Raw genomic sequence first — 26473 nt, forward strand, 5'->3', positions numbered from 1 at the left:
AATCTGTCTGATTAACCCCAAATCTGATTAACCCCAAACTGGGAGAAGAAGAGCCACTACAAAGAGTGAATTGTTCAGGTTTTGTTCTTCAATGGTTTCTTCATGGAAGGGTCTATCTCAGTACCAGCATTACAACCCTGTATTATTCGTTTTCTGTCAACTCATTTGCTCACTAAAGGCTTCAGTGACCTGAATTAGCTTTAATGGGGAATGGTTGAATTGCCTAATGAGTTTCTCTTTCCCTGTGGCCAGCAGGATGATAGCACCCCGAAGAAGCAGTCCTTGTACCTAATGTTTGATGCACAGCAGGAAAGCCCAGTGAAATCACCTCCCATCAGATTGTCTGACTCCACAACTCCCTGCTCAGGGTAGGTCACTGTGAGCAGTGCAGGAGGGTGTCAGGGGAGTGGGTTACCCTCAGAGCACATACACAGGCACTTCTTCCTCTCTCTGCCTCTGTGCTGCCAAGTTATTTGTTTAAAAATAGATTCCCATCTGTGTACACATATGATGGAGAACAGAGGGCAAAGATACACCAGTTTCATGATGGAATAAGGACATGTATTTCTCCTTCACACTCTAACTAAAAAGTCACAGTGACAACTGTTTTGCTGGACAGTGGCCTCCTACTTAAAGTTTTTTCCTCAGATACTGAGGTAATTTTCATGTTAATCTAGAAATCTGCTAATTGCAGTTTTTCACTTGCCTTTTCCTGAATACATTTTCTGAACAAGTGCTCTTGTTCCTAAGACCAGGATGTGGGAGTTGTGTTTACTTCTAATAATTTTTCTTGTCAAGGACATCTGTTCTTGTTAGTAAGAGTTGTGTTTTGGGAGCGAGGGAGGTCACAATGAGAAAGGGATAAAAGGCAAGTGAGAAATACTGGAAAAATGTGACATTTCTGATGGAACTGGTTTTATGTCTCCAGTGCATTGTTTTGAAAGGATATTGCAAAGTGTTACGAGATATAATGATGTAAAATTGAGTTGAAACAATGTGTGTATAAATATATTTATATATATGCACATACACATAAAAGTGATGAAGAGGACTTGCTCAGCTGTTACCAGAAGCAGAATTGTAAAAGGCCTTGTGCTCCACCCTGAAAACATGTACACAATCTTTTTCCAGGTCAAGTTTTGAAGACCCTGAAGCCCAGCAGCCCTCTGGCATGAAAATACCACACCCAGCTTCCCGAGTCCTAGCTGCCAGCCAAGAGGCACATTTACAGTCCCCTGACAAGGCCAAGCAGAAAGATCTGGAGCCCATGACTCTGGGAACAACTCCAGAGGCCATTGAAATCGTAAGTCCTCTATGATAAGAGTTTGGGAATCATTTTCCTCCAGAAATTCTGCATTTTCCTTTTGGCCCCAAGAGCTTGGGCAAAATCTCTGTTGCTTATTCAGCCTCCTCTTTACCCTTCAGACATCTCCTGAAGACTCCTTTGTCTCTGCTGATGCTCTTCTCAATAGGATATCTAAGAAAGCCTCAATATGTGATCAGCCTGAATATCTAGATCCTGACCTAGCAGAAAAGAACCCCCCAGTATTTGCTCAGAAACTTCAGGTTTGTAGCAGAAATATGAATGTCACTTTTCTTTCTGTTTGTCCATACATAGGCTTTGCCTCATTTGAAAGGGGTGGAGGGAGGTTTGGAGGAGATGTGGAAAAGAATTAAAATAATTATTTAATTCTTTCCAAAATAGCTCTTCTCTATCAAAAACTTGAGGAACAAAGATATTTTCATTTCACTCACATAATTAATATAATACATGACCTAAATTTCATCAACACCTGTCCTGTACCTCTAATGTATGTATTTTCCAGAAGTCTTTCCAAAGCAAATTTTTATAAGCTTGAACACAGGAGTTGACTTGTGGGGAGTTGTATTGACACCTGGCCTTAGTAAGTCTGTATATATAGATGCATTTTTTGAGATTCAGGACCTAATTCTGCTGAAATAAAATTCAAGCTTTGTTTTTCTAGTAATTTCTCTAATGCAGAATTTGGCATGGTTTCTTCTAGGATAAGCAAATGGATCTGCAGGGCAGTTCTGTGTGTCAGGACATATTTTCTGCAATATTTACAGTGAAATTTTAAAACAGCAAAGATTGAACTGAGACCCATACATGGCATAAATTCACATAAAATGGAAAAGAAAGGAGAGGAGTCTATGATAAAACAGCTTTAGCTTCAGAAAACATTTCTTTTGCATGAAGTATTGTTCATACTGACCACCTAATAAAAATTATTTGTCTGTACAGCGACCTCAAAACTAACCAAGCCCTGGAGTTTGGTACCACTCTCCTCACCATGAGAGGAATTTGGGGTGTTCGTCACCCAGGAATTATCCAAATTACACATTAAAATTTAACAGTCCATTTTTTGAGTATGTCAGACATTTTTACCATGTTCTTACTACATTTTTTTCCCCATGGGGGACCACCCCCCACCAAACCCTTTGACAGGAGGAGCTAGAGTTTGCAGCCATGAGGATAGAAGCGCTGAAGTTAGCCAGGCAGATTGCCCTCTCCTCTTTGCGCTCCAAGGTACCTGCTTTGTGCCTGCCCTGTGTGTGTGAGTGTGCACAGCCTGGGGAGCTGAGTGCTGCTTGTCCTGGGGCTCCCTGGGGGAACACCAGCAGCATGCTGGCAGCAGAGCTGACACAGAAGTGCTGTCACCCCACTCACACCCCAATTAACAACAGGTGAAAAGCAGCGGCGTTCCTTCCACAGGAGATGGATTTTTCTGTAGTCCCTGTGACCATTTGTTGTTTCTCTGAAGCAACATTTTCTTAAAATACTTGATGGTGAAGAATACCAGGCCTAGCTTTGGCCATAAGGACATTTTGTCTTCTGCTGGTATTTTCAGCTTGAAGTCAGAACATCTTTGACCCTCAGTTGTTTGGAAGTGAGGAATTCAGTCGACCTTGCCCTCGGGCATCTGAAGAAAGGGACTGCAGCAGGGTTGGAAGGGCTACAGAGCTCCCAAGGAAAAAAAGGCCTCACAACACAATGTGTCTTTATTCATAAAGATCTAAATCTTATCTTTTTCATTGCTACTTCCAGGCTATGCTGGCTAGTTGTACCTCAGAGTGATGCTTTGCACTGCTGTAGGGATGCACGTGGAACTCACTGTGTTTGGAAAGCCAAAAAGGTCATTTCATAAATGTTAGTGTCTTTCTTGCTAAAGGGTATTAGCTGAATGGGATGCTGAGAGGATGGCAGTGTCCTGCTGCAGAGAGACATTTCATTCCAAATGAGGAGTCTTTTGCCCAATCCTAAATCCTCTGGAGTTCACTGCATCACAACAGCATTTGGGCTGGTCACAGGGTACAATTTCTTGGTGCTTTAAAGATCAGTTATTAAGTAGCTACTTCATAAAAGTAAAGATTTTTTTTTTTTAAGGTTAACTGTACTCCTCTGAAAAAGCAGTGATCATATTTGATTTATTTCACATACCTTAAATAGCCCACAAGCCACCTTGCTTCTGTTGTGCACACACATTTACTAAGGTAAACACATTCCTCACAGATTTAAGAGTATTTTAGAGTATATGGTTATAGTCTTTTATTTAATTAAGAGAAACATGCTGTTGCCTTCCTTAGAAGGATTAACCAAGCTGAAACCTCTAATGAGGAACATAAAGAACAAAGCAGGGGGAAAAAAAAGTTTCCTGACTGTGCCCCCTTGCTCTGCTGTCCTGAGTGTCAGGTATTGGAAGAGAATGAGGTAGGATCCTCTCTAGATCCTCTCTACCTCCTTATTGTCTCTCAAATTCCTTGTCTTCCCAACACTTTGCTGGACCATGCAGGATTCAGGCTCTCCAGCGTCGGGAGACACCTGAGATGAAACACATGATATTACATAGATGCTCTTCATGGGCTATGCAGAAAACTCCTGTTTAAAATCTGCATTTCTGCAACCAGCCAACTGTTGAGAAACTCAAAAATTGTAGAATTTTAGACAGAAGATAATGCATTTGTGTGTTTTTGAGTACTTGTAAATTACCATGGGAGGATTCTGAGCTGCAGAAATTTTATAGAATATGCAGAATATATATAGAACATTTTAAAAATGCTGTTCGGCATCATCAGAGCACCTTGTTTTGTTGGAACAAGTTTTGAACTCCTTAGGACTTAAAAATTTCATGTGACTTTTTAGAAAATATTATTAATCTGTGTAACAAAGATAACAGAATGATAAGCAGAGGTGAGGAGAGAAAAACAGGCAAAACTCTCCCCTCTTACAGAGAATTGGCAGCAGTTATTGATGATGACCAAGCCCCACGTTGGTCCAGGCACAGCAATGCTTGTAGACCAGTACCATGGGTGTCATGTTAGGCTGGGAAGGACTTTTGTCCTTGCATAGCTTTGCTATTTCAGTGGGAGGTGTTAAATTAGCCTATGGTGACACCCCTTGTGACCTACAGTGACTGATGGCCTGGATTAAGTAGAACAGAAACCAGCAGATGACTGCAGTGACTTAAATTTGGATGCTCCTGGCAGAATTCCCTTCTGGATGGCTGGCCTCCATTCTTTTTTGAATGCTGTATAATTACATTTAGCATTTGATAAACGGTGACCAGATGGGTAACGAGAATAGGATGATAAAGGCAGAGGCACTTGTTATGACAACTTAGGTCACGAAAAATAAAGATTTAATTATATATAATTAAATATTTTGTGCTAGGACTAGGAGTGAGAATAAGGACGTGCAGTTTGTTGTTCTCAGGCAGAGAGGAGTTATTTGGCCACTCCCAAATTTCTTGTCACAGACTTAAACAACAGCAAGACCAGTCACCTACCTTTACATTGCCAAGTATTTCTGTATTCCCATGTTGAGTGAATTAAAGCTTTTCTGTTGAACAGTCTCTGTTTGGATGTAGTGAGGTAATTTTTTAGTAGGTGCAGCTTGAATAGGGTTTGTATCCAGCACCCTATGGATGCTGAGGTGGTGGAGAGTAGGGTGCTGAGATCCAAGAAAAACACAAACTGAAAGGAAAGGCATGGGCAAAAATGGGATTAATGCATTACAACTTTGTGGGCCTCTCATGGTAATAGAGGATTATTTCCTTCAAACAGCAATGCCATTGATTTTAACAAAACTTTACAGGCATAAATCTTGTACTTGGGTTTTCCTTGCCTTTCCATGTATTTGCAAGCACAAGTAGGTCTCACTTTGCCTGCACTGACCTGTCTGCTCACACATCAATTAAAAGAGTCCATCATTCCATGCACACCCAGGCAGCGTTTCAAGGGCTTGGAAAGGGCAGCCTCATTTTCAGCAGGGCTAAACACACATTCCCCTAACTGCTATGATAAAAACTATTTTTCATTTTCATTCCATTTCTCTGTTTTCTTCCTCTCTGACCTCCTGGAAGCGAAATAACTGCAGCTGGTTAATAGATGTGCATTTGTTTCCCTTCTGGTCAGATATCTGGTTTCTTTGAAAGGTGCTGGGAAGAGAAGTGTGTTGAGCTCTCAAATATTTACACTGAGATTGCAGTGACCTACATTTTGTAGTAATTCCCCTGAAGACTCTAATCTTTCTGTGCAAGGTTTAGTGACTTACAAATCCCCACGCTGATTATTACCCCAATTAACTGCTTACCTTCTCAGCAATTAGGTGTTAAAGCATTATTATTGGGTTATTTTGGGTAATACCATCGTCCTGGTGGTCAGGTGCTGTTATTTTCTCGGGGTATGAGTATTTTGCAGGCAGCAAATAACAGTTACTGAGTTATGTATCAGTTAGGAGCTGTGTAAAATTGGCTTTTGAAGTGAAACCATGATGACTTTTACTGATGACTCCTGCCAGAGAGCCCAGCTGGGACTTGTGCAGGGTGTTTCCAGAGTTAGGGCAGCATTGGTTGGACCACTACCACAAACATTTCTGCTCAGTGGTTAAATTCCAGGAGTTTTTAATGCTCATTTTTGGAAATTTTAAGCTGTTCTGCATGTCATTATTGCTGCTGTTTTGTACAATTTACTCAAGTGCAGAGAGAATTAGAGAAAACATTGCTTATTAATGAGCTGTTGTGCACGATATAAAAATACCTGTAAGTACGTATTAAATGCTTTAAATGTCTTTTTCTTTAAAAATTGTCATCCTCCCAGCAGATACTTTGACATGTTTTTATATGAGCTTGAAAAAAGTTTGTGTTTCTTCTTGGCACAATGAATATTTTCCAGCAATCTCTTTATGAGATCCAGCAAATTAAGCTGCAGGAGGCTTTTGAAATGTGACAGATGCAGTTCAACAGATCAATGTGAGGGGTGGCCTTTCTTTGGAGGACAGCTTTGATGATCTAATGGCTCTTTTTTATCCCTCAGTTATTTCTGCCTTGTGATTAAGGAGAGACTAAAGTACTTTTTTTTAATTTATTTATTTATTTATGCATTTACAGAGGTGTCTGAGCTTGTATCCCAGGTGTATTTTTTTCCTATGCAGTTGTTATACATTGGGAGATAATTTTAAGAGCACAGGTTATGCAGTTTTGACAGATCTTGGAATGCTTTTTCTTCTGGTATGAAATCCACTGAGTCTGAGCTTGCACTTTCCAATTCTGCTGAATTGATCATTATTTTGGGTGTTGATGTTAAAGGTAGCAAAAACAGAGAAGGGATAGCCTGCTCCATAAATCCTAGAAGTAAGAGTCAGTTGACTCCCAGGTTTAAGAACAAAAAGTAACAAGCAAATTAATGAGAGTCTCCTGTAAATGAAAATGTAGTGAGGTGTTCTGTAAGTATTGTTTAGGTTATTCTTGCTCTAATTAAATTTTCTTGCCTAGTCTTTTAATGTTGTTAGTGTTTCTTCGTGTTCTCTACAGATGTGATATCCAGAACATCTGGTCCTGTGTGCATTGTGTACAATTTTACTACAGCTTCTTCAGTCAGGTGTGATATGAGAACTCACAAGGGATTACAACAAAATTTAACAGTGGGTTTGGATGCTTTCTGTGGTCCTGTGCAGTGTGAGAAAAACTGTGAGGAAGTGAATGTTTCATGGAATAGCATATTCCCTTCATTTACCAGTGTTGAGACAAGAATATGTGATGTTGAAATTAATGAGGACTGAACCTTGAGCCAGACATAATCTACTCCCTTTCACATTCCTGTGCTTCAGTCACTAGAGCGTGACTCTGCTATTTACTTAAAAAAAAAAAATACAAACAAAACAACTAAAGCAAAACCACACCACCCTCTTTTACAATAAAATACAAGAAAATAGTTATTTTCTCTATTATTTAAAAACATAATTTAAATACTCTTGATTACTACTCTTTATTATTGCAGATAAAGCCTAAAGACTCAGAAACAGCATTAGTGAGCTTGAAGGAATAGAATACATTGTTCTATGCACAAAGTTAATGAGCAAACTGGAAAAAGACATCATCCCCTTTTCAACAGCAAGGAAATGCTACACCAGGAAAACAGGGTGTGAATATCCATTTCCATCAGTGGATGAAAAAAGGAATTGATCAGCCTGACTTTCCTCCCCACTCATGGTCCAGCCCTTGCGATGGGGACTTGGGGGTGCCCAGAGAAGCTGTGGCTGCCCTTGGATCCCTGGAAATGTCCGAGGGCAGGCTGGATGGGGCTTGGAGCACCCTGGGATGGTGGAAGTTGTCCCATGGCAGGGAGTGGCACTGGATAAGCTTTAAGGTCTCTTCCAACTCAAACTGTTCTGGGTTCTATGAACTGTCCTTCATAATCTCCTCAGTTTTAATCTGCTCTAACTTGGGTTGTTTGAATCGAGAGTGTTTGTGAGACATCTCCTGCATCTCAGCATCATGTTCCTGTTCTTTGCTCTCCTTATTTCACATGCTGCTCTCCCCTGTTTAATCTGGGCTTCTGACATGAGCAAAATTGACAGCTGCAAAAAAAGCCTCATTTAACTGACTAATCGCATGCTGGACACCAGTGGGGCAGCAGTGTCACCTGCATATTCACACTTTTATGTGGTATTCTTTATGATAGATACCATGTATTGACAGGCCAGACTTAAGAAAATGAGCTGTCCTCTTGTTTCTGGTTTCTTGATTTATTTTTATGGGAGCAGAATTCCCCTTAACAAGCTTTCTGCCTTCAAATTGGATCCCTTCTGCTGATGTGCATTTCTTGTGGATGTTGTGGTGAAAAGCAGTACCTTTTCTAAGATAAGACCTTAAAATATTGATGACAAAGTGCTATCTTTATTTTTCTCTCCATATAGGTAATATGACTCTCCTGATGCTTCCTATGGATTTTAAATGTATATTTTATGATTGCTGAATTCAGAGCTCCTTGTCAGTGTTACCACTGTTGTAATTTAGGGATGCACAGAGCTATAGTCCTAGCACGACACCCAGAAAACCCCTGAGCTAAACACCTATTTAATGGTTCGTTTCTTTGTATTTAAAAAAACAAACACACAGAGAGAACCTGCTATCCCAGCAGATGTTTCCATCTCCAAAAGCGCGCTGTACTCCCGCATCGGCGCCTCAGACGCGGAAAGCACCACAGCTCTGCTCTACCCCCAGCAGGACTTGGACTCTGCACTGCGCCTCGCCAGAGCAGAGGTAACTCTTTCCACAACTTGGGAAAGGAAAAACCTGCCCTTTGTTTTTCCCTTCTTGCCTGTTTTGTCCCAAATGTTTTATGTTGTGGTCACTTGTTCTGTTCCCGGAACCGTCCTCAGCCACGCTAAAGCAAAAGGTGCTACACTGCAAGTTTTACTTGTTTTATATTTGTGAAAAGCAGATATGGTATACAAATAGATCTTTGTTTTTAAACCTCAGGTGCATCTTGACATTGCTATATAATTATATAAAAATGGTATATAGGAAATAAAAATAGGAATAAAATTACATATTTTAGAAAGCTAGGTATGATATTAGTTTGGCTAGCAATAGCAATGAAAAGATGGGTATAATCCAGTGGGGTTTTTTCCCCTTTGTTTTCTGTTTCAGATTGTGGCCAAGGAAAGGGAAGTATCTGAGTGGAAAGAGAAATATGAAGAAAGCAGAAGGGAAGTGATGGAAATGAGGTGGGCTGTTAAGTTGATCACTCTATCAGAGAGCCTCATCTCAGCCTGTGGGTAGTAGTACCCACAGAGTACCATGCTCATACAATTGTTTTGCTTAGCTGAATTTGCTTCATTATTTTTAACTTCAGGCTTTACATTGATCCTGAACTGATACTTTTCTCTGTATGATGGGCACCACTGTTCGGGGTAATCATTGAAAATTTCTTTGTTGCTAATCTCATTCACACCCTCAGAATATGGGGAGGTTTTACTCCAGGTTAATGCCAGGGAAGGATTTCCTCTGGTTTGTGTGAATTCTCACAAGGATTGCAGAGTGAGGTTCCTGTTGCAGACTGAATGAGTTGCCTGCAGAGCTGGCAGAGGGGTGCACATGCTAGTGTTAAATTCATTCTCTGTAAGTAGTTTTGCTTGGAAAAAGGAAAGAATGTAGGGCAGAATGTGCAGGTTTGCAGGTAGTTATGAGTAGCACAGGCTGCCTCCAGGACATCAGCACTGTTGTTCAACAGTAGAAATCAAACCAGTGCCAGTAGAAAAGCATTTTTTGTAAAGGAACCATTATGGAACTATGAATGTTGGCTTTTAAGGAGATTCTACACCCTTTTCTTTGAACTGAGATGATTTTTTAATTACTGCACACACTAAGGTTGATTTTAGTTAAGCAATAGTTCTCTTGGCTTTTGCTCTCTTGTTCCCTTTGAGAGCTGACAGAAGGACCCTGAGGTTTTCAGTTTGTTCTGATTGTGTCTGTTCTATTTCTAGGCCAACCTCCCTTTATTACATTAAATATCTGTATACTGGAACATGGTTTGACCTTCCTTTCCAGCCCAGGTCCTACCACTTGCAAGGATGACAACAAAATCCCTGTAGTGGATGATGTGAGCAGTGCCGCTCAAAGAGGCACTGATGCCTCCCATTCAGTCAGTTGAAAGGTTCAGCTTTGCTTCTTTTTTTTTTTTCTTTTTTTTTTTTTTCTTTTTTTTTTTTTTCTTTTTTTTTTCTTTTTTTTTTTTTTTCCATTAATAGGACAAAGCAATGAGCTTGGCCTGCTCATTGATCTGAATCTGAGAAAGCCATCAATTGCAAATGAGAATGTATAAAATGTTTCATGGAGTCTTTAAAGCTTACTATTTTCTACCTTTAAAAATGGGAAAAAATGGTCCCTCTCTTAACTCATAAATAAAAGGGAACTGTCAGATTATTTTAGCATCCCTCCTTTAAGTAATAATTTACACAATCACTTATGAGATTGAATTTTCTTTTAAATTCCTTCTGTTCTAGCACCACCTTCCCAAAATGAAGAGTTTCAGTGATTTAAAGCTAAACTCTGTATCTGTTGATGACCTACATAAGCAATTTCTTATATCCAGGAAAACTCTGCTTAGGGAGGGAGAGTAGAAGGGAACTGCAGTGCAGAGCTCCACAAACGCTTGCATGGATGCCAGGAATTGCACATGGCAGATTGGAATAGCAGCAGCATAGGGCTCAGAGCCAAAGCATCTTAAGAAAAGCATCTGCAAAAGGCAAGGGCAGCCTCTTTATTTCTTTTTTGCCACCTCCCAGTGCCCAGCTGAGTTCTCTCACCTCCCTTGTGCTCTGTTGGGATGGAGGAACAAAGCCCTGGCATAGCCCTGAAATGCTTAATGAGGAGAAACAGAACGGAGTGGCTGCGAGCAGTCAAACCCAGGGAGCAAAACAAGGAGGGAACAAAATGAGGGATTGTAAGGAATGCCTCAGTGTGCAGCTCACACTCAAGTGTGCTGCTTGGTCTGTCCTGTGTCAGGGTGCACGTGTCTGCTGGCTGCCAGCAGGCACTGCCAGCCTTTTCACTCATGGCAGGAGAGCCAGGATGACACAGAGCAGCTGGCACACTGCAGATCTGCACCTCCATCCTCCACACAGTCATTTGCTTGTGTGTGTCTCCACCCTCCATAAAGTCTGATATGAAAAAAAAACAAAACTATAATAACCAAGCCAGATTTCCCACAGGCACATGCCTGGAACGTGTGGATGAGAGGAAGAAATCTGGCTAATATTGTCACAAAATGATAAATACACATATGTGCACAAAGAAAGATTTCTCTTGGAAGTTTAAACATTCAAGCAGTCCATGTGTGGTAAATTAGAGATGCAGCAATGAGATATGACATAATGATAAGCAGGGAGTGAAGGGATTATTCAGAGTTGCAAGCACAAAAGCATCACTTCCCAGAGGAGGAGGAGCAATGCTCCTTTACCCATGTCCTGCATACTGTAGCTGGAATATCCTGAATTTGTCTAAATTTCCAGGAAAAGATCAGTTGGAGGAAATTCCACTCCAGAGAACAGAAGCCAATATGAGAAGGTTTAATAATGCAGTAGCTATGGAGGAGCTGAACCACAGTGTGCTGTACCATAATCCAAGAGTCTAACCAGAGGCGGGCAAGAAATATTTAATTATGGTTATTTGGAGGTCTGATTGATTATGACTCTGTAAGGGAAGTCAAGCAGATGACCTCTGAGACCCTTTGTAGCCCTGGACTCTGGTGTTTTTATGCCTTACAAATGTGCAGTTAGTGAATAGACTGAGTGTCTCAAATATCAACATTTAAGCCTATTAATGTGTCAGCCTGGGGTTAAGATGTGCCCTCCCAAAGAGGAATGATGTGGCAGCATCCTTTGGTTCCCCAGCTGTAATGACCATTATTTGGGCTGCTTGACTGAAAGAGGCCTTTGACATGAATCTGGAGCAAATTCTTCTCTGGGAAGTGCTGCAGTGTTGTAATGTTGTGTTCCTTACCCCGAGTACCCTGAGTCCTTGGCTTCCTTTTCTTGGATGATTAAAACTTCCTAAAGGTGCCTTGTGTCACAAGGATATGACAAAGCTTTAAAATCCTTATTGCTTTCAGCAGGCTTTTGAGGTAATCTGCTTTGGACATGAAACCAAACCCTTCCTTTTAGGGCCAAATCCTTGCTGTTATCTTTGCTCTCCAAAGTATTATTTATGGTTGAAAGGAAAAATCCCAGTGCTCGGGGGTAGAGCCTCTGCTCTCTGAGTGCTGTGCAGCACCAGGGCAGGGGAGATGCTGCTGACCTTAGGGCCATGTGGCCTTCTCAGGGCTCTGGGCTCTATGATTCAGATTTCAGGCAGCTCTGGGATTACTGTAGTAGTTTCTTGGGTACTCTGCAAGTTTCTTCTTTCCTTATTGACTTTCATCTCAGGATTTTCCCTCATCATTTCTGTAACCTCTGCAGCAGAGCTCTAAAAATGGAGCAAGTGAAAGCAAGTTTCAAAAGAAGTGTATTCCAACTCCAGTGAGCTGTTTTGAATATCCATTTCAGATGAAGTGTGGGGTAATTTTGTTTTTTTGTAGGCAGTCCTGAGTGGCTCATGAATCAAAGCACAGATCAAGTTAGTCTTTTCATTAGCTTTATTTGGCTCTGGGAAGGGATGGATCATCTTTCTAAATCACATTTAATCTGCTTATTTTGGCTAACCTCTTTTCAAGAAGGAAATTCAAAGCCTACTGTGAGTATATGAAATAAAACAGTCTTAAAAGTAGCATTTTGCCACCTCTGCTTCAAAAAGAGATTTGGGAAATGGAACATGATGGATTTTGTGCTACATAGTTGAATATTTTGATCTTGTTCTTTTAGGTGGTAGTGAATCATTTAATCATGAGAAGATTCATTTAGAAGATGAGATACATTTTGGATGATAGCCAGCACTATTCCTGTTAGGTTTACTTGCTACCAATTATAAGTTTACTTAAAGTTTATATTAAAATAAACCAACACAAATTTGGAGAAGAGGGGAGAAAGTAATGGAAGAATCAGTCTCTTTGTAATTCTTGAGTTAGACCAGTGTGATTTTGTTTATAATCATGAAGGGTGATGTTTCACAAAACAGAATCTGTTTCAAAGCAACTTCTTCTTCCTCCCCTCACTTTGTTGATTCCCATGGAGAGTTAAAAATCAAGTGCAGTGATAAAATTGTCAGTTTTATTTGTTATTTGGACAATAAAGAACATATGAAAATATGATGGGGTTCTGTATCTCTTAAAAACACCACAGTTTAGTTTCTGCTAGTGTTATTTGCTAAGTAAGCATGAACAATGATGTTGTTTGCCAAAAGTTTTTCTTTTTTTTTTTTCCCCTCTTACAGAAAAATAGTTTCGGAATATGAGAAGACGATTGCTCAGATGATAGGTAGGTGTTCCTACTGTGAAAGATGCTCTCTGGTTGAAGTCTGTGGGCTTCGTTTTGATGCTGGCTGCATCTGCTGATGCTGCAGGGAATTGTGAATGCATCCGAGGACACCAGAAAAGGAAAAGTCAGGGCCTCGTTTCTCAGCCAGCAGCCCCCGGGGCAGTTCAGGTAACACAGAAAGCTCAGGGCTTTCCCGTCTGCACCAGGGCAAACTGGCCCAAGGAAAGAGGTTCAAATTCATGGGTTTCTCCAGGAGAGACTTTCAGTGACCTAAAAACCCCTTAGGCATCAGCTGGCAGCTGTTTAAGGGCAGATACCAAACTTAGCTCTTCACAACAACAGGGATTATCTGTGCTAAGTGCATCGATCAGACCAAACCCCAGATTAACTCCAATCCCAGCTGGGAGGTTACGAATGCCCAGTCCACCCCCCCAGTTACTGACTGACACAGGGGTCTCCTTTTAAGTCTCAATTATTACAAGTTTTGCCTCTCAGTAATTAAAAACCACCTTTGCTATCAGCATGTCCCACAGATAAAAAACTTTACACCCAGTAGCACTACAAACCCAAAGGTTGCAAGGCTCATGTGGTTCCTCAGTGCAGGAGGTCTGGCCCCTGAGATGTGATTTTAAAGCCTCCTGTAAGATTTCTAAAGCTCTTTTTATTAGTCTGGCTGTAGAAAGCACCAGTGGCTTGTGCTGCCTTGTACTGCTTCAGCTCCAGCTGTTTCCCAGAAAGGCAAATGGCTGAGTGGAATTTCGGGATGTCCAAGGCCAAAGTTGCTCAGAAGAGCACCAGTGTCTGGTGCTTCTGCTGCCTCCCTGCATTTCTTGGCCGTTGGGAAACATCCCAGCCTCCTTTGTGAAGTGAAGAAGAGTAAAATGGACCTACAAATAAATTTTATGAGAATGACAACTATAATAAATAAAGTAATTAATGAAATCAATATAATAAGGAATAATAAACACTAATAACATGCTAGGCTTCATTCTCTCTGGTGTTATGCCTCCACTGCCTTTTGTAAGTACAACTGAGCCAATGTGCTGCCTTCTGACAATGGTGTCTGTCATTGTCATCATGCAGGTGTTCAAGTAGGAGTGACCAGACTATACAAAGAACTTACTTCATTTAAGTTTACAGTAAACATATCCTGGTGTGGCTTCCACCCTGAACCTGGCCAGTGCTATGGACACACAAAGGACCTGTCTTTTTTTCCCTAAGCTATGCATACAGTTAACAGATAAATTCAGATTTTGTTTTTGAGATTTGGGGAAAAAAATCAAATTTTGAGACTGCAGTGCAACAGTAAGATACAGAATAGGAATCCTGAGGCAGAGGCACAGTCTTGGTGTACATATTCCACCATTGCCACTTCCTCTTGTTGTAAAGAAATGAAGGTTCAATAAGTGTTGGACCATTGCCTATGAGTAAATAGACCTTTAAACTTCAGATTTAGAGTTCACCTCAGATGCTCTATGGTGAGTTTTTAAGGGCTATGGCTATAAGTAGTTTAATTTTCTGTTCATTTGCAAAGGAACTGAACCAACAACAGCGACACAGAAAACATCCTTTCTGTGTTAATTAGAGCAGTATGCAAATCATACAGCATGGTAATACGTTAAATGTGAGGCTTCTCCCTGCATTTAATGTAAATTTTTGATCTAATTGTCCCACTTTGTCATGCCATTTCTTGTAAATTGCTGTCCCTTCTGATAAAGGAATTTGTTCATCCGAATGCCACATGTGGAGGAAAATGTGTGTTTGTTATTTGCATGTACTTCAGTGACCTGTTATCTCAGTAATGCCTCAGTGCTAAAGCAGAATATGCATCTTAACAAAAGAAATGCCTGTGCTCTTTCTGTTTATCATTTAACCCTTCTGAACTATTTATACAGAAGGGCACTGCACATAAACCAATTTCACCAATCCCTCTGATGAATATTCAATGAGGTTGATAGGTCCTGCTGAGTTTTTTGTAGGCTGGTGTGTGCATAATGAACACTGAAAATATCCCATATTAACAATATATGACTGCCTATGTTTGCTTCTAAAGGCACTGAAAAATGTGCATTGCAAACAGCGATTGCCTTTGATTCCAAGGGCTGTGGAAGGTTTAGTATTTGCTGTCATACGTATATGGAACCCCAAATTATCCAGCCTAGCTGCTGTGATTACTTCATGGCACACTGTGCAACCAGAGCTTGCAAGCTGTGTGGAGATCTCTGTTTAGTGTCACTTGGTGTATTTTTTACTGGTGTTTTATCTTTCTTTTTCCTTTTTTTTTTTCCTTACACTTGCCTCAACCCCTACCACATTTTACTTTACACTGAGGAGTGGGGGAGAGGAAAGACCAAGCTTTGCAGGCTGTGCTGCTGCTTTGTGCTTGGTGCCCCTGTTTGCTGTGACAGCCATGGGGCAGAGGCTGGGTGACCCCAGTGTTCCCACCCTCCACACACCTGGGTCACAGCCAAAATCTCCACCCCAGTTCCTTTCCACTGACAGGTTTCTAATGTTGGTGTGGTTTTTTGTTGGGTTTTTTTTTCCTGTTAAAAATGTATCCTTCTACTTTACATCTGAATACATTATGAAATTCTCCTTGTGAAGAACAAACAGATGTTATGCTTTGTGCATTACAGGTTGTTGCATTACTTATTTGCTGCTTTCCTAACAATTCCCGATTTTTCTATTTTGCTTCCGTTTTCGTTGCTTCTTGCTATTTGCTTGCAAAAACAAATCAGGCAAGCCTGGTAAGTAAAGCTTTTCACCAACTTTCACACCAGCATTTTGCATCTTTACTTTCTTTTGCTTTTGTTATCTGTTTGCTGCATTCCCATTAAGTCATGAGAGTAGTAGTGAGCTGAGCCTGAAAGCGGATCTGCTGTGGTGCTGCTCTGATTCTGTCAATTTGGATAGTGTTAGTCCTGAGCATACTGCTGTTTTTGTTGGTGAGCCCTGGGCAGGGTATGTTGCAGACATGGAAGTCATTTAATTCAAATATTTTGATCATGTAACCTCGTAAATATATTTAGAATTAAGGATGTGTAACTGCTTATCTAAGATTTGACTGGCAGACTGTTACCGGCACATTTTATTGGAACTAAATCATAGTCTTAGAAAATAGAAGGTCCCTTCCAACCCAAACCATTCTATGATTTAATGAAAATATCACATAAAACTCTAGTCCCCCTACAGCCAAGTGTCTGCATTTTGTTGTATTTAACCACTTTGGTTTGGGAGCATCACTTGGACAGGCCTTGGAGCAACCTGGTCTAGTGGGAAGTGTCGCTGCCCATGGCAAGGTGGTGGAACTAAATGAGCTTTAAGGTGCCTTCCAACCCAAACCAGTCTGTGATTCTGTAGCATTTGCCCCAGTTTCCCATGAGTGAGTTTAAATGGTGCTGGGGATTGAGTGTTGGAGGAACTGATCCAGCTGAGGTGAGAGGAGGGCCATGATGTGCTGGGAGGAAGAGGAAGAGCTCAGTAGTTGTGAGGGAGTGTGACATGAATTACTAACTTCCTGATCACCCTGAAAACAAATAAGGAAGTTGCTAAAATACCTCAGACAAGAGTCTCACAAAAACTAGGGATGTGACATTAAATCCATGAAAGTATTTTGGATGATCATGTGAAGGGATGTCTTGCCCTGCCTGGAGCTGCAGTGACAGAAGTGTTGCCAGAGACCAGGATCTTGCCAGGAAGAGGTTTGGAATTATCTAGGCAGGGTGTAAGCTCCAGCACGATTAAATAAATGTAGTGCTGGAACACAAGGAGACAGCCTCTGAGGTTTAGAAAAATAAACAAAAGACAACAAATGGTTTTTTGTTTTCATTGAGAACACATTAGTTTTGACAGTACGGAGGAATTCAGGATGTCTCTAAGAAAGCAAAATAGAAATGAATGTTTATTTTTAATGAAGTGTTCAATATATCCAAGTGATGTTGTATTACAGGACTCTGGGCTTCTCTGCCGTGTCAAAGGTGTTTGTTCACCAGTAAAATAAAGGTGTTACAAGCAGGTCCTGAGAACTTCTCTGGTTCTTTTGATCTTCTGTATCACACAGAGCAAAATAAGCTCAGGTCAGGCTCTGCCCCAGGCAGGTGCTGTCAGGGGTGGGCCAGGAGCTGATTCACCGCATGGCATCATCCCTGCTCTGGCCTTGGTCAGACCAGCAAAAATGCCTGTATTTTGGATGGAATATGCAAGAGGAAGATACTAATCTCAGTTTGGGAATTGACAGTATCAGCTTTGGTTTTTGGAGCTGACAAGCACTATAAATAATTCGGATGAAATCCTCTATTCAGATAAAAACCCCAAACTTGTTTAGTTCTTTATGTTTCCAAACGTGAAGTCCCGAATGAAAAACTGTACATTGTGAAATGTCCCATGCTTTTTCCACAGGAGAACTTTTTACCTCATTTTAGTTTCTATCATAAACGAAGGAAAATATAAAACTGCTGTGGTTTGTGGGTGGGTTTTCCTTTCACTATCATTCAAATTAGTCCATTAAAACATGGACACAAGAATCATAGTTTAGGATGTGAAGGAAACAATGCAGCATTTTAGAAGACAATGTCAGACCTTTTCTTCCAGTGTTATGTGGATATTCCAACTTATTATGAGGTCAATTCCCTTGAAAATTCCTCCTCCATATGGATTTGTATTCTTGTTATATTCTTCCCACCGTCCCTGGCTCAAATTTAACTATACACAGGAGGAACTTGGCAGATGTTTTTTGTAGTTTTTTTTTACACTTAGGAAGTCTGTTTGCTGTTAGATTTCCTTTCTGCCACTTGCTCTAGTAATCTTGAGAGCTGGTAAAACACTGTTTTTCCAAGGGAAGAATTGGAATTGAATTCCACTGAACAAAGTGCCTTGTTTGTGCAGGATTAGAAGATGCCAGGAGATGACAGGCATTTATCAGCAATGGCAAATAATCCGTGGCCAGTGCTAGGAATGTGCATAAATGTCCTTTCCTTCAGCTAGTGCATCTTCAGGCAAACAGGGGAAATCCAACACCTCCCTTTTCATGGGAACAGCCGAGTTCAGAGTGAAGAAATCATCAGTACAGAGATACATTCACATTTTCCCCCAACATCAAAATATTTAAATATCACTGTACTTAGCAACTGTTTTCCAAAACATGCTTGTGTCTTTATATAAATCTGACTTTTCTGGATCCTGTCAATCTGCTAATACACAAGTAGGGCAGAGTATAGTAGAAACTGTTGATAGTGAAATCAGTGGACTTATTCCTGTTACCCTTCTGAAAACCTCTCTTTTCCCTACCCCTCTCTTCTTTCAGAGGATGAACAAAGAGAGAAATCTGTCTCCCACCACACTGTTCAGCAGCTCATAGTGGAGAAGGAGCAAGCTCTGGCTGATCTGAACTCGGTGGAGAAATCCCTGGCGGATCTTTTCCGGAGATACGAGAAGATGAAAGAGGTCCTGGAGGGGTTTCGGAAGGTGAGTCACGTTAACATCTCCTTTAAAGAGCAGAGCTGAGCAGATTCTGTGTTCCAGAATGTGCTTTGCTGCTGAACAGAAGGCAGGACTTGTGTTTCCAGATAATTCTGATGTCCTACATGACAGAGCATAATCCTCAGGTGAGGGATTTCAGCCAGCTGTCAAATGCAGAAATGTAAAGTTCTTTGCATTGTGTAATATTCTCCTTCAGGTGAATATTACACCCCACCCTCTGTGGGAGTGTCAGTGTTGGACTGCAACCCTTTAGACAGCTGTATGTGACTCCCACAAACAGGTGCCTGTCCTACATTTGAAACTCTTGGATTAAATTTGATGTCCTCTTCTCTTTTAAGAATGAAGAAGTGTTGAAGAAATGCGCACAGGAATATTTGTCACGAGTAAAGAAGGAAGAGCAGAGGTATCAGGCACTCAAAATTCACGCCGAGGAAAAACTGGACAGGTAATTGAGTCATGAATTCACAGAATGGTTTGGGTTGGAAGGGATCTTAAAACCATCTTGTTCCACCCCCTGCCATGGCCAGGGACACCTTCCACTGTGCCAAGTTGCCCCAGCCCTGTCCAGCCTGGCCTTGGGCACTTCCATGGATTGTACACATTTTTTCGGGAGTTTATGCTGCAGGAAGGGTTCCCATGGCTGGACCTCACCTCCCAAACTGATCATCCAATATGTAAAGCACAGGCTGCTCTGTGATAGAGGGTGGAAAGAAATGCAGTAATGAGAATTTCTGCAATGTGCTGGTGTTCCTTCTAGCTCCTAACCATACAGAACACCTTAAATTTCTATATTTAGCTAGTGTCTTTGTTTAATGTATTTTCATGGGAGGGTCAAGAAAGAAGCCATTACCCAGTTTATTTTTCTAGATTTCTATATAATGACCAATTAAACATTTCTAGGAATTGAGTTCAGAATTCACAGTACAGTCTCCCGAACTGGAAATTAGGTTTGGAAACTACCATAAAACAGTTCCACCTGGGTCATATTTGTGACCCCAGCAGAGATACCTGAGAGAAGCATGAAGGGAGCAACACAGACAGTAAGAAAGGACTCTGCAGCCCCTGCTGAGCAAGCGAGGGAGTTGCGAAAAGCCTTTAGGTAGAAGTCTCAGAATATACCCAAGATGTGCAGAAGGCAGCCCTGCCCTCTCCCCCATTTGTTAAAGTGCTGTGTCCACCCTTGGGCACCCTCTGCCCTTTCCTGTAGAGAACCTGATGTGAGCAAGCCCTGTGTGTTTTTGCAGAGCCAATGCTGAAATTGCACAAGTGAGAGGCAAGGCCCAGCAGGAGCAGGCAGCGTACCAGGCCAGCCTTCGTAAGGAGCAGCTCAAAGTGGATGCCTTGGAGAGAACACTGGAACAAAAGGTAAATCAGGAGTCTGCTCTCCCCGGAGCCAAGCTCTGCCTGAGGATTGTCCTGCAGCTCCCTGGCCCTGGGGACAGCAGCACTTCCCAAATTTTAAGGCAGAACCCCCATGTGCACCAGCTGGACCCAGGTTTGATTTGAGCCCAGGTGTTTGGGGCTGGCTCAGCCTTGGGCAGAGCCCGAGGTGCACCTCTGCAGCCCAGGCCTTGGTTTGCTTCAGTTTGCAGGTTTCAGACTTTGCTTTAGTTTTATCTCAGGTTCTGTTTCCCTTTTTAGTGCTAGCTGTAATTCCAATGCTAATTCCAAAGTGTCTGTAGGAAATGCCTATTTATATCTCTGTGTTCTCTAGCTCAGCCAAGGGAGCTTGCTTTGGCATAGAACAGCTCGTCCTTGCTTGCAGCTCTGCAAAGCAGGGTGAAAATCATGAAAAAAAATAGAAAAGTGCAGCCTAGAAACAAAATTCCACTATGTATTATTGTGGTGTGCTGGGAATGACTGCTGTGAAGCTGTCTGCTTTGGTGCTAAATTTGATTTATTAGAACTGGAGGAGCTCTATTTGGAACAAAGGAAGCATTTGTTTGAATGCATGTAGCTGTACTATGAATATGAACACTTAGTTGTACTATATCTGCACATGTATCTATATGTACAGATCTCCTGTTCTCAGTATCAGAGAAATGTTAATTTTCCCACACCTCTACCAGTAGTTAGATAATATTAATTTTTTAAAAAAACTCTCATCTTAATGCAGCAATCCTTTTCATAATACTTCATATTTTATTTTCCAGAATAAAGAGATAGAAGAATTAACAAAGATTTGTGATGAACTGATTGCCAAAATGGGGAAAAGCTAACTTTTAACCAAATTTCTGGACTTCGATACTGAGTGCAATATGACCATTGGCACACTGATGTCCATACATTTATGTGGACAGGTTATATTTTCACTTTTTCGTATGCACTACTGTATTTTCTTTCTAAATAAAGTTGATTTAATTGTATGCAGTACTAAGATGACTATCAGAATTTCTTGCTATTGTTTGCATTTTCATAGTATAATTCATAGCAAGTTGATCTCAAAGTTCCTGTATCAGGGAGATTGTCAAGTTCTCTAAGAAATTACGAATTGCTGATCCTAGCCTTCCCTTTGTACATGAGTTCCCATGTTGGATGTCTTTTGGATTTAATATAAACATGTATTACTTGCATGGGGACTCTTGCCTTAAGGAATGTAAACTTTATCTGCATTTGCTGATTTGTAAAATAAAATTTAAAAAAAAAAAGGGAAAAAAAAAGGAAAATGCATGTCACAAAGGAAATTCTCTATTGTAAATAAATTTTTTTCGTTGGAAGTTGAAGATAAGTATGGCTCTGTTTTGTGTCCTTCACTTGCTTATTTCAGCACCAGATGCTCTTGGGAATTAATTCCTCCACAGAAAGCACTTCATGGGTCGCTGCTTGGAACACTTTGTGGGTCACAAGAGTCTGCTGTTTATGTGCACATATCTAGGTCTATATCTTACTGTCTCTCTAAATATATATATATATATATATATATATATATATACATATATCTATATATGTGTGTGTGTGTGTTGGATTTGGACCACTCCAGTCTCAAGCATAGGCTTAATCCTCCAAAATATTTAATGCTCTGACCCTGATCCAGCAAATCCCATGGGCAAATGTAATGAGGCTGTTGGAGGAGTCAGAGGCTGTGGCATGTGGTGACAGGATGGTTTTTAAGCATGTCTGGCACTGAAAGGTGAATACATTTCCTGCTCCTCCTGGAAGAATTTGCCTGCAGGGCTGTTGGAGATGAGGTTGGTGTGATCAGAGGTGCAGCCAGAATAAGCTCGATAAGTAGCACTCTCAAACACCTCTTTATCCTGCAAGTTATCCTCTGCACAGGATTAGGGATGTAGGAGAAGCATTAAGGCTCTAATAGCAAACAAACTGCTTTCTTTGGCTAATGGTGCATCTCTTGGATCTCCATGATGTGGACAGTCTTCAGCCTGGTTCTTGTCAGCTCCCTTTTTGTCTTCAAAAGTAAGTCAACTCCTTTTTTCTTTCCTTTTTTACTTCATTTGCATTTCCTGCCTCAGGCATGGCTGAACCTCTTTGCTGTTTGGGCTCCTCTCCTGGGTTGGGTTGGGTTGGTTTCAGGTCATTTTGTGGTTGTGGTTGGCAGCACAGAACTGCACCTCTGTAAAGATCAATATGTGTGCTAGCAGATTCAGATGTCCCCACTGATAGCAAGGGTGGCATTTCTGCTCTGCAAGCTTCAAGTCTGGTATTTTAAATACCTTTCAAATTCATATTTGCCTTTGAAAATATCATGTAGTTTGAGGCAAGGAAAAGAAAGAGCATTGAGGTCTGGTTGTAATGTTTAAACAAGAGCAAAACTCAAGATAACACTCTTCTGCTTTCCAGCTGAATTGATACTTTAGGAGAAAAGGAAAATTGGATCATTGTAAGATTTTATGTGTATACAATGTGCTTCTTCATGGTACTGTGGACCAAAGATCATGATGGAGGGGGGAAAAACAACTTGTGGGTTCTGCTCTGAAAATGTTACAAGAAGATATGGATGCAGTTACAGAACATGAAATGTTTCTTGTATTTTAAGTGCAGATTATAACAACTAAATAATCTATTGATTATTTTTTATTATTTGTTGATTTTTTTTACTATTATTTAATGATCAGTATCTGAACCACTTCTAAAACAGAAACATTGATAAGATTTGTAGACCCTTTGGATTTTCCAAAACTTTCTTGCATCTTTTTTAATGTGCGCTCGAAACCATACTAGAAAGATTGATATTTTTAAATAAATCTTGCAAACTCTTAAGTGATTTCTTCTCCCTTCACCCAGGTGAAGCACTGCAGTGTTACACCTGTGTAGGTTCTAGTGATGATGACTGCAACAGACAAGGAAGTCAGCAGTGTCCAGGCCATGCAGATGCTTGTGCAGTCATTAGAGGACAAGCAAGTAAGTGCCACAGATGTGTCAGACTTGTTACATTTGCCACAGAGGAAATAGTCAGTGTTGGAAAGAGAAGAGTGCATAGTGAGCTAAGGAGAAAACCAAAAGTAAATGTCTCCTCTCAGAATAAACCCTGTTATTAAATCCCAGTCCTAGTTTTGTTGACACAAAATCCCACTGGGAATGGTTTGTCAGTGTGCTGCAATAGACTGCACCCACTCTGTGCGAAAGCTGGAAAGGAGCACTTTAAGTATTGTCCACTTTTTACTTAAATGACCTAGTTGGAAATTAGGATGGGAAAGAAGCTAATGAGCCCCTGCACTTGGGCACATCCAAAGATATTTAAGCTGCACCAGTTGCCTGTAAGATAAACCAGTTATTTAAGTGGGAGCTTGCTGGTGTGCTGCTGTGGTCGTATTCGTTCGTGAGCAGCAGCCAAACCCGAGGTTGTTGCTCAGTGCTGAGTGGTCAGACTGGTGCTGAGGGAGAGCAGGTGGCTGTTTGCAGCCCCTCTGGGCTCACTGTGGCTCTGTTCCAGGTGGCATCATGAAGTCCTGCTCATTCAGGTCCTTCTGCGAGCGGGCCAGGAGGGACGGAGCAAGGGCGCCCGGGGTGAGCGTGCACTGCTGCTACTCCAACAACTGCAACGCCAAGAGCCTGGCTCCCAGGGTCACCAGCTCCAGCAGCTACTTCTCCCTCCTCATCTTCACACTGCTCTGCCACCCCTTGTTGAAGCTGACATGAGGAGGATAATGAAAATTTTAAAAAAAGAGTATCCTGAAGCAACAACTCTGCCTTCTTAGCAAGGGATGATAATATTTCCTAATCATGCTCTGTGTACCATATATCTCACTAGGCAAAAAGCTGTAGGAAGACCTGACAGATGTTTAGATAAAAAATTGTTTCATCTGCTAAATAGGTCTTGATCTCTGTGTAAGAAACGCTGCCCTGTTGTTTATCCTGAGGGGTTGATTGTGCGAATATGTAACATTTTCCTGCAATTCAGATAAGGAGAAATCTTTGCTGAAGGGAGCCTGGTACTAAGGTAAAGGGCAAATGTCTGCCAAATGCTGTTTACTGTTGGCAGACATTCAAAAGCAACCTAAAATTTTCAAGCACAAAGTGACTAAAAATTCTAGCAAATTAAACTTTCAGAGAGCTTTGGTATACTGGACAAGGCCAGGAAACTTGAAATAGAGATGATTTAGTATTAATATAAACTGATAAGGTCATTAAGAGAATAATGCATGGAGGTGTATTGTATAGTATATTATGCATTCCTGGCAGGAGGCTATAACTGGATGGTCTTTAAGGTCCCTTCCAACCCAAACCATTCAATGGTTCTATGCTTTTGCATTTATGTATTTCCTTGGAAAAAAACACCTTCCATTCTTCTCTTTTCTGATTCTTTGAGAATCTTACACAGCATCAGAAAAAGAAGAAAAAAGAAAAGTTTGGAAGTTGTTTTTGAACCAGTACTCTGTCTAAAGATTGGCTCAATCTATCTCCCCTGCTGATTTTAAAAACAAGTGATTAATCCCTGTCTTCTAGGCAGGGATTAAAATTTGAGATTGTAATTCTTGAGGTTTTAGTTATCTAGATAATTTTCCACTGTCCTAAACTGCAGTCTTTGAGGCTAAGAGTGTATATATCTATATATGTCTCCTCTTTCAGTAATGTGATTGAGTTGAGGTGGTTTATGTATCCTTTTCATTTTGCAAAGTAAATGAAATTACTTGGAGGTCTTGAGAGGGACTAAATCAATATTTTTAATAAGCCCATTCATGGCAGTTTTACCAAGTAAATGATCCAGAAGGGGGTCACATAGTAGAAGGCATTGTGCATCACTACCTCCTTTGATCCAAAACTCAGAGCACCAAGCAAGCAGATGAGTGATATTTGTAGATTATAATATCCAGCTGTGATGATCTAGTCCAACCCCTGGCACACAACATGCACAGGATTGGATTAAAGTCCAGCTGGTGTAACTGAGGTAGAGGTGGTCTTTCCAGTTGTAGATTTACTAGGTCTACTTCCCTTTTCAGTTCTAGTTTCAGTTGCCTAGTAGGAAAAGGGTTAGGTCATCAAATTTATGGAACTCACAAAATAATGTGGCAAAGCAGTTTTTCCGCTAGCTTTGTGTTGTGACTTTTTTCAGTATAATTCTTTGAAAAATCAGTTCCAGGTAGTATGTAGTAGAATACTTCACATTGACCAAAATTTTATTAAGGTTGCAAACTCTAGAGAGCTGCTTCAAGGTCAGTCAGTGAACCCTCCCCATAGAGTGTGACCCTTTGCCTGCCTTGTAGCTGTTGCCTGTCTCAGGGGCCAAGCTGTCTCCTTGTTTTACTGCGCTCTTTTCCCGGTGTGGATCCTTCCATCATCTCATGTAGACTGTGGCTTCAGACTGGCTGGATTCTCCTGGGGTTTTGCTCAGGTGGGCTCAGACAAGGCTGCTTGGTCTATTTTTAGTCTCTAGGCATGAGTCTGATAAAGCTGTTGAATATAAAGATTGCAACAATGCAGCAGATCTTGGCTGAGAATGTTAATTTGGACTCCAGCGTCTCATCTGTATAAAAATCACTTAAATTGGTGTAAGTATTTTTCATTTCATTCTCAGCTTGAAGCAGTTCCTTCAATCTCTTCTGCTACAGGAGCAGGTATTGATTATATCTTTATCTTTGTACGGTTCTGTAATGATAAATCTGTATTGAATGTAATCTCTGTATATGCTTAGTGCATTTCCTTAATGAGAAAATAAATTCCATGCAATGGCTGACATTGTCTCTTGGTAAACACAACTGCTTCTTTTAATTGGGATTTCCAGCTGCATCTGGCGCTCTTGTTTTCCTGCAGGAATCCTGTTGGGCTTTGTTGTTGTTTGTTTTTTTGTTTGTTTTTTTTTAATGTGGGATATATTTCTTAAATCTGTTGGATAAAATAGTGGATGTTGGTAGTATTCTTGCTGCTGTATTTCCATGGTAAAATAAGAAGGTAAATCTCTATCCTCTTGACAAACACCATCTGTCATTCCTGACGGCAGCCAGGACTGGGATCTTCAGGCAGCTCCCACCGCCTCCATCCCATCCTGCCTCCCAGCTCATCACGGGCCCTGCTTTGCTTTTTACAGCAAAAAAAAAGAGACATTTTTCCTGACCCTGAAGTGTGCCTGAATGTGGATATGTAGGAAGGATTAACCACTTTTCTGGATTGGTGTTTTTAGAGCAGTTTCATGATGGTTCTTGACATAAGCATTAACAGGAAGGCAAGCACAGAGAAACAAAAAAAAAAAAAGAAAAACAAAATAGAATGAATATTTTTTTAACTCCATTAAAAATGCAGAAAATATTTAAAAGTTTTTATTGCCATGACTGTGCAGAGCTATTCCCAGTAACAGGTGCAATGAAAAGTTGGTTGTTTTGAGGTTAA

At 40.8% G+C, this 26473-nt stretch overlaps 2 protein-coding genes across 7 annotated transcripts in view; both read left to right on the plus strand.

Annotated features, from left to right (window-relative positions):
* Nucleotides 1-21505, plus strand: part of TACC2 (transforming acidic coiled-coil containing protein 2) — a 130841-nt gene extending 109336 nt beyond the window's left edge. For 3 of the 6 annotated variants that reach the window (XM_083866032.1, XM_083866034.1, XM_083866037.1), the window contains 11 exons: nucleotides 253-368; nucleotides 1132-1303; nucleotides 1426-1566; nucleotides 2468-2548; nucleotides 8418-8561; nucleotides 8952-9028; nucleotides 13170-13213; nucleotides 18516-18676; nucleotides 19030-19136; nucleotides 19936-20056; nucleotides 20845-21505. In XM_083866032.1, the coding sequence (XP_083722158.1) occupies nucleotides 253-368; nucleotides 1132-1303; nucleotides 1426-1566; nucleotides 2468-2548; nucleotides 8418-8561; nucleotides 8952-9028; nucleotides 13170-13213; nucleotides 18516-18676; nucleotides 19030-19136; nucleotides 19936-20056; nucleotides 20845-20910 (1230 nt within the window). In that variant the 3' untranslated portion in view covers nucleotides 20911-21505. The remainder of the gene's footprint in view (nucleotides 1-252; nucleotides 369-1131; nucleotides 1304-1425; nucleotides 1567-2467; nucleotides 2549-8417; nucleotides 8562-8951; nucleotides 9029-13169; nucleotides 13214-18515; nucleotides 18677-19029; nucleotides 19137-19935; nucleotides 20057-20844) is intronic. The other 3 variants (XM_083866033.1, XM_083866035.1, XM_083866036.1) reach the window with 3 other exon arrangements.
* A 545-nt stretch (nucleotides 21506-22050) lies between these two features.
* LOC310912181 (uncharacterized protein) lies at nucleotides 22051-23788 on the plus strand (the record flags this gene model as incomplete). Its single annotated transcript, XM_083866498.1, has 3 exons — nucleotides 22051-22105; nucleotides 22934-23050; nucleotides 23583-23788. The coding sequence occupies 3 exons, from the start codon at nucleotides 22051-22053 to the stop codon at nucleotides 23786-23788; spliced, it is 378 nt and encodes a 125-aa protein (XP_083722624.1).
* Nucleotides 23789-26473: the final 2685 nt, after the last annotated feature.

This window comes from Zosterops lateralis, assembly GCF_965231275.1.
Source record: "Zosterops lateralis genome assembly, chromosome: 8".
Classification (NCBI taxonomy): domain Eukaryota; kingdom Metazoa; phylum Chordata; class Aves; order Passeriformes; family Zosteropidae; genus Zosterops; species Zosterops lateralis.